Here is a 16,029-nt window from a genome sequence, read left to right on the forward strand (position 1 = left end):
GAGGGATGGAGGCGGGGGGGGGGGAGAGGGAGAGAGGGAGAGAGGATGGAGGGGAGGGAGGGAGGGAGGGATGGGAGTGAAGGGAGAGAAGGAGGCTGAATGGCCGGGCCCAAGACTTCGGGCTGGATTTACAGGTTGGGGGCGTCGGGTCTCCGGGGGGGGGTCGCGGGGGTGAGGGGGGAAAGAGAGTTGCGGAGGTCGGGGGGTGGTGGGAGAGTCGCGGGGGGGACGGACGGTGGGAAGCAGAGGTCGAGTCGGGTGGGAGGAGCCTTATGCATGCAGCCCCAGTGAGGCCATTCGGCCAGGGCTAGGGGCTGCGTGCTTCGGGCCCCTCCCACAGTTTTGGGTGCCTGGAGCTACTGCACTTGCGCGCCGACCGTAGCGCGCATGTGCAGAGGTCCTGGCACTGTTTTCAGCGCAGGGACCTAGCTCCGCCCCCTATAGCTCGCGCTGCGCTGCGCCCGGCTCCAGAGGGCCTGCAGGGAGCCGGAGAATAGGTAAGTTTTTTTTAGGCGCACTTTGTGGCGCGAAAAATGGGTGTCCAGGTCCGGGCTGCGCCGTTTTAGGCACGGCCTGAAACTTGGGCACTATATATGTTAGTAATTTCAAAAATTGTTACTTCATAATTTTTTTTATCCATACATTATTCCTTTCAAAACAGCCTGTCACTATTGCTGTTTGTAACACTGTCTCTGTTTAATCTAAACTATTCTAAGATTTATTGAATTTGCACATGCATTTGGATTTTGTTTTTAAATCATAATGTCTGTTATGAACAAACCAAATTATCAACATCAATTTCATTAAATTTAAAAGAAAATCTTTTCTGATTTATCCTAATTTAAATATTAAAATACTATTTTGATACTTTGATAATTCTGAAACACTAAATGAATATTGGGGAATTGTATCTCATCATCATACGCAGTCCCTCGAAATCGAGGAAGACTTGCTTCTACACCAAAAGTGAGTTTTTAGGTGACTGAACAGTCCAATACGGGAATTACAGTCTGTCACAGGTGGGACAGTCGTTGAAGGAAAGGGTGGGTGGGGAGTCTGGTTTGCCGCACGCGCCTTCCGCTGCCTGTGCTCGTTTTCTGCATGCTCTTGGTGACGAGACTCGAGGTGCTCAGTGCCCTCCCAGATGCTCTTCCTCCACTTTGGGTGGTCTTTGGCCAAGGACTCCCAGGTGTCGGTGGGGATGCTGCATTTTATCAACGAGGCTTTGAGGGGGTCATTGAAATGTTTCCTCTGCCCACCTGGGGCTCGCTTGCCGTGTAGGAGTTCCAATTAGAGTGCTTGCTTTGGGAGTCTTATGTCAGGCATGTGAACAATGTGGCCTGTCCAACGGAGCTAGTAGTGTGGTCAGTGCTTCGATGCCTGGGTTATTGGCCTGATCGAGGACACTAACGTTGGTGCGTCTGTCCTTCCAGGGGATTTGTAGGATCTTGCGGAGACAACGCTAGTGGTATTTCTCCAGCGATTTGAGGCGTCTACTGTATATGGTCCACGCCTCTGAGCCATACAGGAGAGCGGGTATCACTACAGCCCTGTAGTCCATAAGCTTGGTGCCAGATTTGAGGGCCTGATCTTCGAACACTCTCTTCTTCAGGCAGCCGAAGGCTGCGCTGGCGCACTGGAGGCGATGTTGAACCTCGTCGTCGATGTCTGCTCTTGCTGATAATAGGCTCCCGAGGTATGGAAAATGGTCCACATTGTCCAGGGCCATGCCGTGGATCTTGATGATTGGCAGGGGGGGCGGGGGGCAGTGCTGTGTGGCGGGGTCGGGTTGGTGGCGGACCTTTGTCTTACGGATGTTTAGTGTAAGGCCTATGCTTTCGTATGCCTCGGTGAAGATGCTGACTATGACTTGGAGTTCAGCCTCTGAATGTGCACAGACAGATGTAAGCGTTGTCCGCATCCGCAACAGAGGATGGGACAGTCTTGAATCTGGCCTGGAGGTGATGAAGGTTGAACAGGTTCCCACTGGTTCTATAGTTTAGTTCCATCCAGCGGGGAGCTTGTTGAGCGTGAGGTGGAGCATTACAGCGAGGAAGATCGAGAAGAGGGTTAGCGCGATGACGCAGCCCTGCTTGACCCCGATCCGGACGTGGATTGGGTCTGTGGTAGATCCATTGGTCAGGATCATGGCTTGCATGTCGTCGCGGAGCAGGGCGACAAACTTTTGGGGGCAGCCGAAATGGAGGAGGACGCTTCATAGTCCCTCGCGGTTAACAATGTCAAAGGCCTTTGTAAGGTCAAAGGCGGCCATGTACAAGGGTTAGTGCTGTTGCCTGCATTTCTTTTGTAGTTGTTGCGCCGTAACGATCATGTTTGTTGTACCCCTTAGTGGATGGAATCCGCACTGTGACTCCGGGAGGAGCTCCTCAGCCACAGGGAGAAGACGGCTGAGGAGGATTCTAGCGATGACTTTCCCAGTAGCTGATAACAGGGAGATTCCTCTGTAGTTGGACATGTCCCCTTTTTTAAAGATGGTCACGATTACTGCATCTCTGAGACCTCCTGGAATGCTCTCCTCCTTCCAGATGAGAGATGAGGTGATGCATTCGTGCCAATACTACCTCTTCGCCATACTTTAGTGCCTTAGTGGGGATTCCTGATGGATGGCCTTTTCTACCTTGTGCAGGGCTGGGGTTTTGCTGAGATGGGGGCGGGTAGCAAGCTGCGGGATGGAGTCGGGGACACTCATGCCAAAGGCAGAGTCTTGGTTAAGGAGACCTTTGAAGTGCTCCTTCCAGCGGGTCCTGCCTGCCTCGGTGTCCTTGATAAGTGTCTCCCCGTTCTTGGCCAGCATTGGGTGCTTGGGCTGTAGGTGGACTTGACTGCGGTGAAGAATCCTCGAACAGCATGTATGTCAGCCAGCTACTAAATCTCTTGTGCTTTCTCCACCCATCATCTATTGTTTAGGTCGCAGGTTTTTTGTTGGACCTCGGCCTTCAGCCGTCTGTAAAGCTGCTTTGCTGCTCTCGAGTTGGGTTGTTGTTTTAGGTTCAGAAATGCCCTGCGCTTGTGATTTATTAACTCTTGGTTCTCCTGGTCATTCTCATCAAACCAGTCCTGGTGTTTCCTGGTTGAGTGACCGAGCGTCTCTTTGCAGGCACTGGTTTTGGTGGCCTGGAGCGCAGACCAAGCCCTGTGGGCATTCTGCGTCTTGGAGTCATCAAGGGTCGCCAGGTTAGCAGTGAGGTGCTGGCTGTATAGGGTTCTCTTAGCTGGGTCTTTGAGAGCCCCGGCGTTGATTTTTCTGCGGCACTGCTTCTGCTGCCGTCGTCACTTTGGGGCTATATTGATGATGATGATGGAACAGATTAGATGGTGGTCCATCTAGCAGTCGTCACGCTGCTGTCACGGCGCGGATGATGCGCACATTCTTGCGATCCCTGGCTTGAGCGATGACGTAATCGAGCAGGTGCCAATGTTTGAAGCAAGGGTGTTGCCACGATGTCTTGTACTTGTCCCTCTGGCGGAACAGGATGTTAGTGATGACAAGGTCGTGTTCTAGGCATTTTGTCAGGAGCAGGAGCAGGGTACCACTGGAGTTGGTTCTCCCTACCCCCTCTCTGCTGATCACACCTCCCTAGAGATCTGTGTCCTTATCAACCCAGGTGTTGAAGTCGCCGAGGAAGATCAGTTTGACGTCCGTAGGGACGCGGGACAGGGATTATTTGAGGCTGGAGTAAAATCCCTCTTTGGTCTCATCTGTTACGTTGAGTGTTGGGGCGTATGCATTGATGACTGTGGCGCACTGGTTCCGGGATAGGGTCGGTCGGAAAGTCATGAGATGTTCGCTAATCCTGCAGAGGAGTTTCTGAGGCAGTCGACCAGCTCGTTCTTAATGGCGAACCGACTCCGTGGAGGCAGCGTTTTTCCTCTGGTTTGCCTTTCCACCTTGTTCCTTGAGCTGGCCTTCTCCTGCCCGCCAGGTCTCGCTTAAGATGGCGATGTCGACATTGAAGCGTCTAAGTTCCAGGGTAACTATGGCAGTGCGACGTTCCGGCCTGTCATTGCTGGAGTTGTCCATGAGGGTCCTGACGTTCCAGGTTCCAAACTTCATTTTGAAGAGTGGAAGATGCCTGTACGCGAGTTCTTTTAACGTGGGATGGCCGTAGCACACCGGCTACCACACGGGCTTAGCAGAGCAAGGTCTTGGTCCAGTGGCAAGGGAGTCCAAGACGACTGGAGACCAGGCTCTACCATATGAGAGTACGCCGAGAGCGTGAAGAGGTCAAGCGCAGGCAGCGGTGGAGCGTGCGGCAAACCAGTCCCACTCACCCCTTCCCTCGGCGAATATCTGTCCCATCTGCGACAGAGTTTGTGGCTCTCGTATTGGATTGTTCAGCCACCAAAGAACTCACTTCAGGAGTGGAAGCAAGTCTTACTCGATTCCAAGGGACTGCCTATGATAATGATGATGACTGTATGAGCCTAGTTGCCTATGGTGGGATGCGAGCTGTAAGCTCAGTGCTGAGCAATGCCCTTCAGTGAGGTGGTGAGAAAACCGAGGCCTGGCTAAGGATCTCTTAAAATGCCAAGAGGCAAAGTTTCCGCTTTGGGTGCAATTGGGAAATTGGACCCAAAATGCGCTCAAAATTACGCTGGTTAGACGTCAAGTTTCTGCTCAAATTAATTTGCATATTCACAAATGTAAAGTCTTCCAGTGGAATCAGGTAGCGTAATAGAATGTAATTGTATCTTTTTTTTTCCTTCCATGAAGTATTCCTTGATGTATTTAAGAGTGGTAACCCAGTGCAGTTTTATTTACACAACTGAAAACGGATTTATCACCAAAAGTAAGCATTTTAAGAAATTCACATATATTTAAATCCTTGTTATTATCAAGCAGCAACACATAAACCACCCTTGCCAACACTTACAGCAACAACTACTTTTATTTATATAGCACCTTTAACACAGTAAAACATCCCAAGGCGCTTCACAGGAGTGTTGTAAGACAAAACAAATAAATCTGATACCGAGCCACATAAGAAGAAATTACAGCAGTCTTGGTCAAAGAGGTAGGTTTTAAGGAGCGTCTTAAAGGAGGGAAGAGAAGTAGAGAGATGGAGAGGGAGTTCCAGAGCTTAGAGCACACAAAAGTTATGGCATCAACAAAAGTTTGCTAAAAATCAGAGCAGAAAGTGGATTTTGGGTTTCTCAGTTTTGGGGCAAAAACGGAGGTGGTGCGGGAAAATTAGCACTTTCACTGCATTAACGATGTAAGGCCTAACTTTCGGCCTTTGGGGCCGCAAAGGGAGGTGTTGCACAATCATTTGCGGCGCAAAAACGTGATCCTCGCCAACTTTAGTGCGGGGCCGGGAGCGCTGAGAGAGAGGCCTTGGAAGGGGTAAAAAAAAAATTCAAAAAAACATTATCAAGACCCTTACTTAATAAATTGCTACAAAAAAAAAATAAAAACTTTAACTTCCCTTTTTTGCATGTTTTCCAACTTTCCGCTGCTTGCAGGGCTGCACCGCTAGGTTTTACCTGTCGGTGTTCTGGGCACGGCGTACAGGTCGGGTGAGTGCCGAAACCCGGACGTTGTCGCAATCCGAGTCGTTCCACGTCCGGCGCAGCTCTCCCCAGCGGTACTTCCCATCACCAAATAACCGAGGATCCTGACCGGGTTTTCGCCGCGGAGGGTCAAAAACCCGGTCGCAAACCACCCAAAAAAAATCCAGCCCAATGTATTGAAAGACACAGCAGATATGCTCAAACAGTAATTAAGGAGGAGCATGGGTACTGTGCTGGAAAGCAGGCCAGCTGAAGATCACAACTTAGAGCAAAATATTTCTATCCCTTTCATACTTTTAGCTCAAATGGAGGCACTATCAAAACAATAATACCTTTAAGTTTATCTTTCGGAATATTCCGGAGCATGTCGTCCCACATGATCGGTTTCACACTGGGGTGGGTAGTGATGACGTAACTTGCCACAGCTTTCACATGAGACAAGAACAGGCAATCTACATCAGTTAGGCTTTGCTCAATCAATTGCTTGGATTCTTCACCCTCACCAAGGTAATAGACCTACATGATAATATATAAATGATCTATTTACATTTAAAAAAATAGTAAAGTTATTTAAGATGAAACATCACAAGATTAACTGAACAGTCTCCAAGAACAAACAATATTTTTGCAAACTATGCATCAGACCATCCACGTAATCTCTGCAGTACCTCATCTGATCCAATGTGTACCCATTTTAGGTCTTTATGTACCGCCATGATCTGGTCAATCATGGATTGTACTAGTTCCATCGACATTTTTTTATGAGGGTTGAGACTGTTGGGGAATGCTTTCATTTCGCGAAGGTGAGAAAAAGCTTCATGTTTAAGCACAAACTGTAGGAACAAAGTTCAAAAGATAAACATCAATCAATAGCAATTTAACTTAAAAGAACCACACATTCGAGATCCGGTATACAGAAATCTCTCACGGGCTGCTGCATTTCTCAACATTTCATTAAATATGCATCTGACACTGGCAGAGGTACAACCACAGACAAATACATCAAGGCCAGTTCAGAATTGAGAGCACGGGGTCCATAACCCATGCTAAAAAGGTTTGACCTGTGGTTGTAAAGTGCCAACAAACATGGTAAAATTGTGCAAAGTTTTATACACAAGATTTATTAGTTTTGATCTGGTATTTAAGCTCTAAGCAAATGCTTGGATGACTTACGTCATGCAGTGGTTAATAGTTTCTTAGGCATTTTGTTTTGAGACACTATAATTTACAGTCAATTTATTCATCAATATTTTGCAGATTTAATGAAATATAGCCCAACATGGTCTTTCGGCTTTATCTGGTTTCTAAACTCACCTCCATGTGGCCAAAGGTTTGCACCAATGGAATTACTTCAAAATTATGAACCTTGGCCAGAGTTATAATGTCTCTGATGTCCGAAAGACTGGAATGCAGAATGTACATCATTACTGGGTATCAACACAAACTACAGGTTAGCACATGCCTCAAGTTCCTGGCTCCTATACAGTTGGTTGAATTTTGTCTGCTTGTTAAATGAAATGCCACAGGACTGCTAGGCATTCTGTCTCATGGGAGGGGAAACCATACAAGGCAACTATCAGCGTTTCACACTCAGTCAATGTTTTCAGACTTGTATCAGACAAAAATCACTGCTACCCATTCTGCCTGGCTGCTCTTCTGAGGCCAGCCCAGAATGGTCCACTGTTCTCTTCTGTGCTTGCACGGCTGATCATGCGCAAAGCCTCCGCAAGCACATGGCTTCTGCACTCGCAGAACACAAGGTGGCGGGTAACAAAGTCAGTACCAATTGCTCATGTTGTGATCTTCAACAACAACTTGTATTTATGTAGCGCCTTTAACCTAGTAAAATGTCTTTAGGTGCTTCACAGGAGTATTACAAGACAAAGAATTTGACACCGAGCCACATAAGAAGAAATTAGGGCAGGTGAACAAAAGCTTGGTCAAAGAGATAGGTTATAAAGAGTGTCTTGAAGGAGGAAAGAAAGGTAGAGGGGTGGAGAGGTTTATGTAGGGAGTTCCAGAGCTTAGGGCCTAGGCAACAGAAGGCACGGCCACCAATGGTCGAGCGATTATATTTAAGAGGGCAGAATTAGAGGAGCGCAGATATCTCGGGGGGTTGTGGGGTTGAAGATTACAGAGATAGGGAGGGGCGAGGCCATGGAGGGATTTGAAAACAAGGATGAGAATTTTGAAATCTAGGGTTCGTAATTTTAAAAGTATGCACAGTTTGAAGTCCAATATGGTACAAGTGGAGTAGACACTCCTGCTACTTTATCAGGACTGCTATTTCATTTAAGTGGACTCAGCACACAGCATCTTGAGTATTTATTCATCTGCTGTCAGATGTCACTCCGGCTAACCTGGAGACGCAATGCTTCAGACTGAGTGGGTTAGGCAATCAGTCCTCCATTTCTTCTAAATTGATTTTTTTTTAAACTAGTCAATAAAGAACCAAAAAAAAATGAGCATAAAACTAGTTCTTTAGAGGGATTGGGGCTCAGCTTGGAACACATGTCGTGTAGGCATAATATTAAGGTTTAGAGTATATGTTGGGCATTTGAATGGGTTCTGATCGGTGTTTGACTTTGTTCAAACCTTGCTACAATGTTGGTGTTGGTAACTCACACCATTTGGAAACTTTCAGTGATGATTTAGTATGCATAACCTTACATTTATTTGTCTACGTTAAAATCCATCAACCATTATTTAGCTCATCTGTTTAGTTCGTGCAAGTCTTGGAATAGTATGAATCTCTTACTCAGCACCTGGCCACAAAGTTTAGTGTCATTTGCAAATTATTTACTACAAGCCCCATAACATTTATAAATAGTTTGAACAGCAAGGGATCCATAACAAATCTTTGCTGAACTCCAACACACTTTTCCCTATTATCACTACCATATGCTTTCTGTTACCAAGCCAGTCTTCAATTCAATTAGCTAATGTGCCATTAATTCCATTATTCTTAACCTTCTTTATAAATCTCATTTTCAGAACATTGTGAAAAGTTTTCTGAAGATCAAAACAGATTATGCTCACGATATTGTCCGTGTGAATGAATACCATCTCAAATATTCTCAAAGCCAGACAGTCTACCCCATGCAATTTGCACTCTTTACTTTAGCATTAATAGCACCCTATAAAATACTTTTGCGCATTTTCCTACTAATGATGCAGTATCATACTCTGACAACAGGAAACTTGGCATCATGAAGCTCAGATTGCCTATTGTTGCCTCTGACATTATCCACCAATGGCTGTCCCTTAATAAAGCTGGTGAGGAGACCCAGTTCTGATAACTTTTCATCTTTTTAAAGAGTAAAGGCAGCAACTGCAATATGGAATATTTTCAGCATCACCCACCACAGTCCGATGATGATTATAACAGTGTACTGGTTAAATGAAAGTATTCACTGGCTCTTTCTGTGAGAACAGCACAGAAAAACTCTCTTGCCCTGATAACTGGCCCAATCTCATTCCCTTCGCACCAACTTGCTTCCTCCACCAGAGGGCTATCAACTTTGCTGCCTTCTATCTCACAGAACCAAGGTACGAGTAATCCTTCAGCTAATGGTTTATTGTCATATTTTGGTTTTTATGAGGAAACAGAGTTGTTTTTGCCAAACTGGGGAACAGAACACCGAATTAACTTCTGACACTTAATGGCAAATATGTTTGCTCATCTATGCTCCACAACTTGCGTTTCCTCTGAAAAACTGTCAAACTCAACCTGCTTGATGTAGATGGCCGTTTCTCTTCCCCGTCATGACCCCCTCCGAAACAAGTGACTTTGCTTGACTACTTTATACATGCTATCTGCTTCCGACGTGTATGCCAGTGTTTGTGGACTTTTTTTTAACAAAGCTATACTAAGCATTTTGAAGAGCAGTCCCAAAAGTTACTGCAGTTCCGTTCAATTGGTAAGGCATTACTGCCATGCCACAAGTTCCTGCCCTCAATCTGTGAAGGAAAAGAGACAGCAATAGGAAAAGGCCTGAAAAATGTATAATGAAGAAAAGTCCTGATGGGAAAACTGGCTACAGAAAGAATATTCTAAGCAGAGAGGATCGGGTGGGGGGGGGGGCGGGGAGGGGCTGAGAGAGGATAGCGGTAGTCATTGGAAAGAGCGGACCAGTGAGCCTGGAACAGATCAACCCAGAAGGTGGGTTTCAAGGATGGTCTTAAACGAGGACGGATGTGGAATTACAGAGTGTAGGGCCTAAACTACTGAAGGCATGACCACCAATGGTTAGGCAAAGGGAGTTGGGATGTTCATTAGGCCAGTATAGGAGGAATGCAGAGTTCTCAGTGCGATGTTGGACTGGAGGAAGTTACAGAGGTAGGGAGGAGCGAGGCCATGGAGGGATTTAAACATAGTGTAGGCTTAAATTGAGCCATTTTGATGCGTCAAGTTTTTTGGGTGAGGTGCCAGTTTTTAAAAAAAAAACTTGTTTGGTGGTCAGCTTTTGCTGGTTTTCTAGGCTGGTATATACAGAGTATTGATCTGCTCTCTGAATGTATAGGCTTCTGCTAACCATTCATGGCATAACATTAGTAGTGGATGTACATGCAGCTAACATTGTTCGACCCACAATGGCTGAAAAAAAATTGTGGTAGTAAAAAAGCCAACGACAAAGAAAATAGGGCATAGGCAATTGAGAAATTAATTAAATCAGTGAAACTAGGCTGTGTTTTATCTTCTATTTTCTATCAGTAACATTTTTTTTAAAACACAATAACATTATATCTTGAAGAGTTTTGCCCATATACACACTTAATCTATGGTTAGGAATTGACAGAGTAAGTGAATGTTGGCATTTGCAGTCACGTGAACAAATCATATTCTATTTTTATTACATGAAATTCTGGAATTTTTTAAAACTATTTTTACTATTGTTGTTTGATTCTACTCATTTACAATTAGAACACATAGATCACAATGCACAAATAAGTAAAAGTATGCTTTAACAGATGGGATTCCACAGACTTAATTTTGTAAATGAAATTCCACAATATGATTAAGTTCTCTTGTGAAAACCATAGATCAGTGGCCCAACAATGACAACACTGAAAGATAAGGCCAGTCGAGCAGCAGGATAGCAAGGGGAATCCCAACGGGCCCAGCTATTGCAACAGGAAGTTATTCCAATTTCATAGCAAACAGACCAATGAAAGAAATGAGCCAAATGCGCTTGTAAAGCATTAGAAGTTGTAAATGTAAATCAAACAAAAATAAACTAAAGACTTACATTTATATAGCGCCTTTCACGACCACCGGGCGTTTCAAAGCACTTTACAGCCAATGAAGTACTTTTGGAGTGTCGTCACTGTTGTAATGTGGGAAACGCGGCAGCCAATTTGCGCACAGCAAGCTCACACAAACAGCAATGTGATAAGACCAGATAAACTGTTTTTGTTATGTTGATTGAGGGATAAATATTGGCCAGGACACCGGGGATAACTCCCTTGCTCTTCGTCGAAATAGTACCATGGGATCTTTTACGTCCACCTGAGAGGGCAGACTGATCATCAGTTTAACGTCTCATCCGAAAGACGGCACCTCCAACAGTGCAGCACTCCCTCAGTATTGCAGTGGCGTGCCAGCCTTTAGTATTGCAAAGTAGCTTATTGCCTGGTTTTAGGATAATGAAAATGCACTGCTGCATTAAAACAACTGAATTAATCAGATTTGGTGAAAAAGATTTGCTGATAATTACAGATTTAAAAAAAAGAATAATCAATTGCATTATTTTTGATATTCTCCGTATGTTTTTTTTAGTAGTAAAACAATGTGAAATTTTACAAAAGCACCTCGTGGTTAAGAAGAAAGTATCAAAGTAACTTCTGGTAATAATACAATAATCCATTTATAAAACTCTTACCTGTAAGCATTTGGAGATCTCAACACTTGTAGCTTTCCCTCATACGGAAACATATCTTCATACTCCAGGAGAATACCATTTGCACCAAGGTGTGCAAACAGAGGAAAGATCTACAAAAAAAATCTGCAATGGAGCTGATTTAATTCAAATTACAGAAGGTCATAGAATCACAGAGCACAGAAGGAGGCTAGTTGGCCCGGCGTGCCTGCATTGGCTCTATGAAAGGTGGACCATATCAAGTTGTAGTTTTACAGAACGACTGTCACAAAAGCTTTCCGGTAATGAAAGGTGATCATTATATAATCTTGAGAAAAGCAGATTGGGTCAAAATTATTGATTTTCTAGAATTTCAATCTAAAATATATAAAAATATTGTTTTTAAATCAGAAATTAAAAATCTATTATGACCTATAAAGTTTGGTGCTTATTGCAGTTTTATTTTAGAACCAAATGTGTATATAAATTACTTTAGCCTCTGCTTTATCCATTGTGCTGAGACTCAAGTTGTCACGGTTGGAATTTAACAGTTCAGGGCAGATCATTAAATAGTTCTTAAGTACAAGATATTCAAAAATAGACAAAGCTCGCGTAGAAATGTCAAGATATTCAAATTTTAAAAATAACTTTTTGCAAGGCAATTGTAACTCATCAATGGAATGTAGATTTAATCAGTCTTACACATTTATTATTGCTCAACATATAACCTTTTCTTTGACATGTTGCACATGTTGACCTGCGGCCATGTCAGCAGTGCTGCTGACCATAGTGGAGGCCAATCACAAGTGAGAAGTAGGCAGCTATAACAGCGCTTTGCTAATATAAGCACCGAAAAATTGTGTAACATGCGAGACGGTTACAATGTGCTTTTGCACTTTTTCAATACCTGGCCAAGTTAATCACTAAAATCATAGAATTTTACAGCATTGAAGGATGCTCCCTAGTCCAGTGTGCCTGTGTCAACTCTATGATAAAGACCTGTCCACTAAGTCCCATTTCTCTGCCTTTTCCTTTTTCAAATATTTATCAGCTTCTCTTTTTAAAGCTATGATGAATTCTATTTTTATCACCTTCTGAAAACTTTCCATTTCCAAACAGCTCGCTGCATAAAACAAATCTCCTAACCTCTCCCTTCATTCTTTTAGTAATGATCTTAAACTTATACCCTGAGTCACTGGCCAGTGGAAATAGTTTGCCCTGATTTACTACATCAATACCTCATCATTTTAAGCACGTGTATCAAATTTTCTCCCAATGATTTTTGTTCAGATGAAAAGAGTCCTGGTTCCTCTAATCTACCCTCATAACTAAAGCTTCTCATCCAAGGTAATCATTTCTTCAGTATCCTCACCATGTCCTTGACATCCTCCTAAATAAACCCCAAATAGGATATCGTATTTTAACTGCAGCCTAACCAATTATACATCAACTTTCTTTACACTGCAAACATCATTAATCATAGATAACCTTCTGATGCATTTGGTTAGATTTAAAAAACATACGAGTTCAGAAAATTCAAAATATATATTTTGTCACTGAAACCATCTTAGTAGGTTAGAATGACCCATCTTTGCATAATCATTGTTAAGAAATATAAGAATTCCATTATTCTGACTGATAAATCACCTCTGCCAGATAGGATAACTTCGGTGGGGCTCCTTTCAAATCCAGATGTACTAATTTCAAACCCATTTGTGGAGGTTTATTTCCACGAGTATCTGCCTCCATTGGGTTGTCCTCTTGACCATCCGCCATTGTTCCAACACACAAAATCTAGGGCAGTATGCTACCTGGAAGGGAAAGAGAATATTAAGAACATTGTCACAGGAGAATTAAAATTATTTGAATGTTCTCACTTACGGCAGCTCTTATTCTCACCCAAATTGTAAAATACATAAAACAATTTGCCTTGTGCCCCAATTTAGGAATGCAGCACAACCCTTCAACAACATTGCTGGTCTCGCTAACTTTAAGAAATAAGCTGTATTCAATATTGTACCATTACACCATATTATCTTTTTTAAGCTATTGTGATAGCTTCACCCTTAATCAATTGTTGCAGACTTAGAAATAAAGTGCCTCTGTTCTGTGTGCTACTGATCAGGTGGAGCAGACAGTAAGTGCTGACAAAAGATTCTGCACCTGAAACATTTGGGGTGCTTTTCAATTGATGCCCAAATTGGATGCTAAGGAGGGAGGGGGGGGTCCGTGGCACCAACCTCAAGCCGATAACATGAAGCACGAACCAATTTGAGGATTGTGCCTCAGTACCATAGGAAGGGCGAGCTGTCGCCGCAACTCGTGCCTGTAATTGGCAGCTCGCCCACAGGGGTGCTGGGAAATAGAGTGGTTCGTCTGCAGGGCCGAGTCGGACGTCATGTGTTATGGAGGTGGGACAAACTGGCAGTGGGTGGCAAGGTTTTTTGTGGGGCCAGTAACATCATTGATGCTGGCCCCACAAAGATCTTTGAGAAAAGTTTTCACCTACCTTTTTGTTTTTAAAAAACAGCTTGCAGCTGTCCCTTTAAGTTCCGCCAGTTAGGCTATGCAATGCCAGGCATCAATGGTCGGAGGCTGTGCAGCACACACTCTGCCCACTGGCACTTGCAAATTGCCTCAGAGTCCTAAACCGGCATAGGGTTTGGGCAAGAGCATCAGCCAGCCATCTGCAGGCCTTCCTGAAAAGTCCATGAGCTGGTCAATTGGCAAGTGACTTTTTCTTTCCCCAACATAAAACGGGGCAGACAGCAGTCGAGACCCGCCCCCAATAACTTTGCTCTTCTCTCCACAGAGATCTTTTCCGACCTGCAGGGCCTTTCCAGCATTTTCTGTTGCTGTTTCAGATTTCCAGCATCTGCAATTGTAGTACCCAACTTTTTTTTTAAAATCAGTTTTAGCTTAAAACTGTTGGTTTGCTGTGGCTCAGTGGGTAGCACTCTTGCCTCGGAGTCAGAAGGTTGTGAGTTCAAGTCCCACGCCAGAGACTTGAGCACAAAAATCTAGGCTGACATCCCAGTGCAGTGCTGAGGGAGGTGCTGTCTTTCAGATGAGGCATTAAACTGTCCTCTCAGGTGGATGTAAAAGATCGCATGGCACTATTTCAAAGAAGAGCAGGGGAGTTATCCCTGGTGTTCCAGCCAATATTTATCCCTCAATCAACATAACAAAAACAGATTATCTGGGTCATTTTCACATCGCTGTTTGTGGGAGCTTGCTGCCACATTTCAACAGTGACTACACTCCAAAAGTACTTCATTGGCTGCAAAGTGCTTTGACGGTGGTCGTTGAAAGGCGCTAGATAAATGCAAGTCTTTCTTTCCAACTAAGCTGACACTTCCATTGTGGGTTGCCCCGATTAATGTTCAGTTGCAGACTTGCCTCAACACAGTAGGTGGTGGGGGTTGTTGCATGCATTTGGATGCAGAGCTGAGGTTCGCTTCCCTGCCTTGCCTTGCCCTGGTGCAGCTCGATTGCTCGTGCCTAGTGGCAGTGTGGGTCGAGCAGCCGCCCAGCCCTGCACCACAGCCGCCTGCTTGCAGAGAGCCATGTCGGCCCTGAAGAGAGCAACCTCCCGTAAGGCGGAAGACAAATGGAGCCGCGGCCCAACCAAGGAGCAGTTCTGGCCGAGGTAGGACGCCGCTCGGCGACGCACAAGGCGAAGGGAAGGGAAGGGAAGGGAAGGGAAGGGGGGGGAGGTTTAAGCAAAATATACCTTAAAACAAGGGGGACAGCGGCAGCACAGCGGCAGCGGGGCAGGAACCCGGCAAGAGGAGGAAAGGTTACTTTGCAAACAATGCAAACGGGAGAACCGTGGCTACATACCGAGCTGTGTGTGTGTGTGTGTGTGTGTGTGGGGACACAGCGCTGCCACTGCGCGCCAGCCCGGGAGGAAGAGCCCTGGGGAAGCAATGCTCACACACACACACACACAGGACTGGCAGAGGGAAGCAATGCTCTCTCTCTCTCTCTCTCTCACACACACACGACTGGCACAGGGAAGCAAAGGCATTGCAACCAGCTTTGGGGGATGTGTGTGGGGGGTATTTCAAACAACTGCATGCGCATTGCGCAACCCCAAACATAGTGAGATTCTGTGCAAACAAATGTAACGACTTGACAATTTGCCCACCCCCAAATGGGTACAAATCTCCAAATTCGCAGACGACACCAAATTGAGGCGTACAGTCAATGCAGAGGCCAAAATGCAAGAAGATGTTCATAACCTTGCAGAATGGGTGTGTAAATGGCAAATTAATTTCAATATAGTTAAGCGTGAGGTGGCGCATTTTGGTGGGAGCACTAACCAGGCCACATCAGACATGCCAACCCCACCGTCTCAAATTACGAGACAAACTCATTAATTTTAACATTTGGTATAGAAATCATGAGTTGCAGTTTTCCCCCCCCCAAACATAAACCAATATAGATTGACAGTTGGTTTATAAACCTCATTAGTGGATTATTTAATTCTAATCAGTCAGCTTTTCCAGCGGCAACAGCTGGTGAGCAGCCTGCGCGGGACGGCCCGATCGATGTGCGGCCGCGCACCTTGGGAGGGGGGGGAAACTTTGGTCAGAGCTCCGTACAAATACTACATTTACTGCGTCTGAAAATGTTT

General features: G+C 44.8%; 2 protein-coding genes across 11 annotated transcripts in view; one reads left to right on the plus strand and one right to left on the minus strand.

Annotated features, from left to right (window-relative positions):
* LOC139226682 (hexosaminidase D-like) overlaps nucleotides 1–16,029 on the minus strand; it is a 37,209-nt gene that overhangs the window by 20,475 nt on the left and 705 nt on the right. For 2 of the 9 annotated variants that reach the window (XM_070857613.1, XM_070857605.1), the window contains exons 1-6: nucleotides 15,124–15,386; nucleotides 13,038–13,201; nucleotides 11,415–11,524; nucleotides 6,847–6,934; nucleotides 6,201–6,365; nucleotides 5,865–6,048 (exon numbers count right to left, since the gene is read on the minus strand). In XM_070857613.1, the coding sequence (XP_070713714.1) occupies nucleotides 5,865–6,048; nucleotides 6,201–6,365; nucleotides 6,847–6,934; nucleotides 11,415–11,524; nucleotides 13,038–13,166 (676 nt within the window). In that variant the 5' untranslated portion in view covers nucleotides 13,167–13,201; nucleotides 15,124–15,386. Of the gene's footprint in view, nucleotides 1–5,864; nucleotides 6,049–6,200; nucleotides 6,366–6,846; nucleotides 6,935–11,414; nucleotides 11,525–13,037; nucleotides 13,202–13,895; nucleotides 14,764–14,789; nucleotides 15,042–15,123; nucleotides 15,388–15,858; nucleotides 15,918–16,029 lie in introns of those variants that run through there. The other 7 variants (XM_070857607.1, XM_070857610.1, XM_070857611.1 and 4 more) reach the window with 6 other exon arrangements.
* Nucleotides 14,788–16,029, plus strand: part of ogfod3 (2-oxoglutarate and iron dependent oxygenase domain containing 3) — a 126,611-nt gene continuing 125,369 nt past the window's right edge. Inside the window, exon 1 of one of the 2 annotated variants that reach the window (XM_070857614.1) lies at nucleotides 14,788–15,039. In XM_070857614.1, coding sequence (XP_070713715.1) covers nucleotides 14,957–15,039 — 83 coding nt within the window. In that variant the 5' untranslated portion in view covers nucleotides 14,788–14,956. Of the gene's footprint in view, nucleotides 15,040–15,373; nucleotides 15,647–16,029 lie in introns of those variants that run through there. The other variant, XM_070857615.1, reaches the window with a different exon arrangement.

The sequence above is a fragment of the Pristiophorus japonicus genome, chromosome 16 (assembly GCF_044704955.1).
Source record: "Pristiophorus japonicus isolate sPriJap1 chromosome 16, sPriJap1.hap1, whole genome shotgun sequence".
NCBI classification, from domain to species: domain Eukaryota; kingdom Metazoa; phylum Chordata; class Chondrichthyes; family Pristiophoridae; genus Pristiophorus; species Pristiophorus japonicus.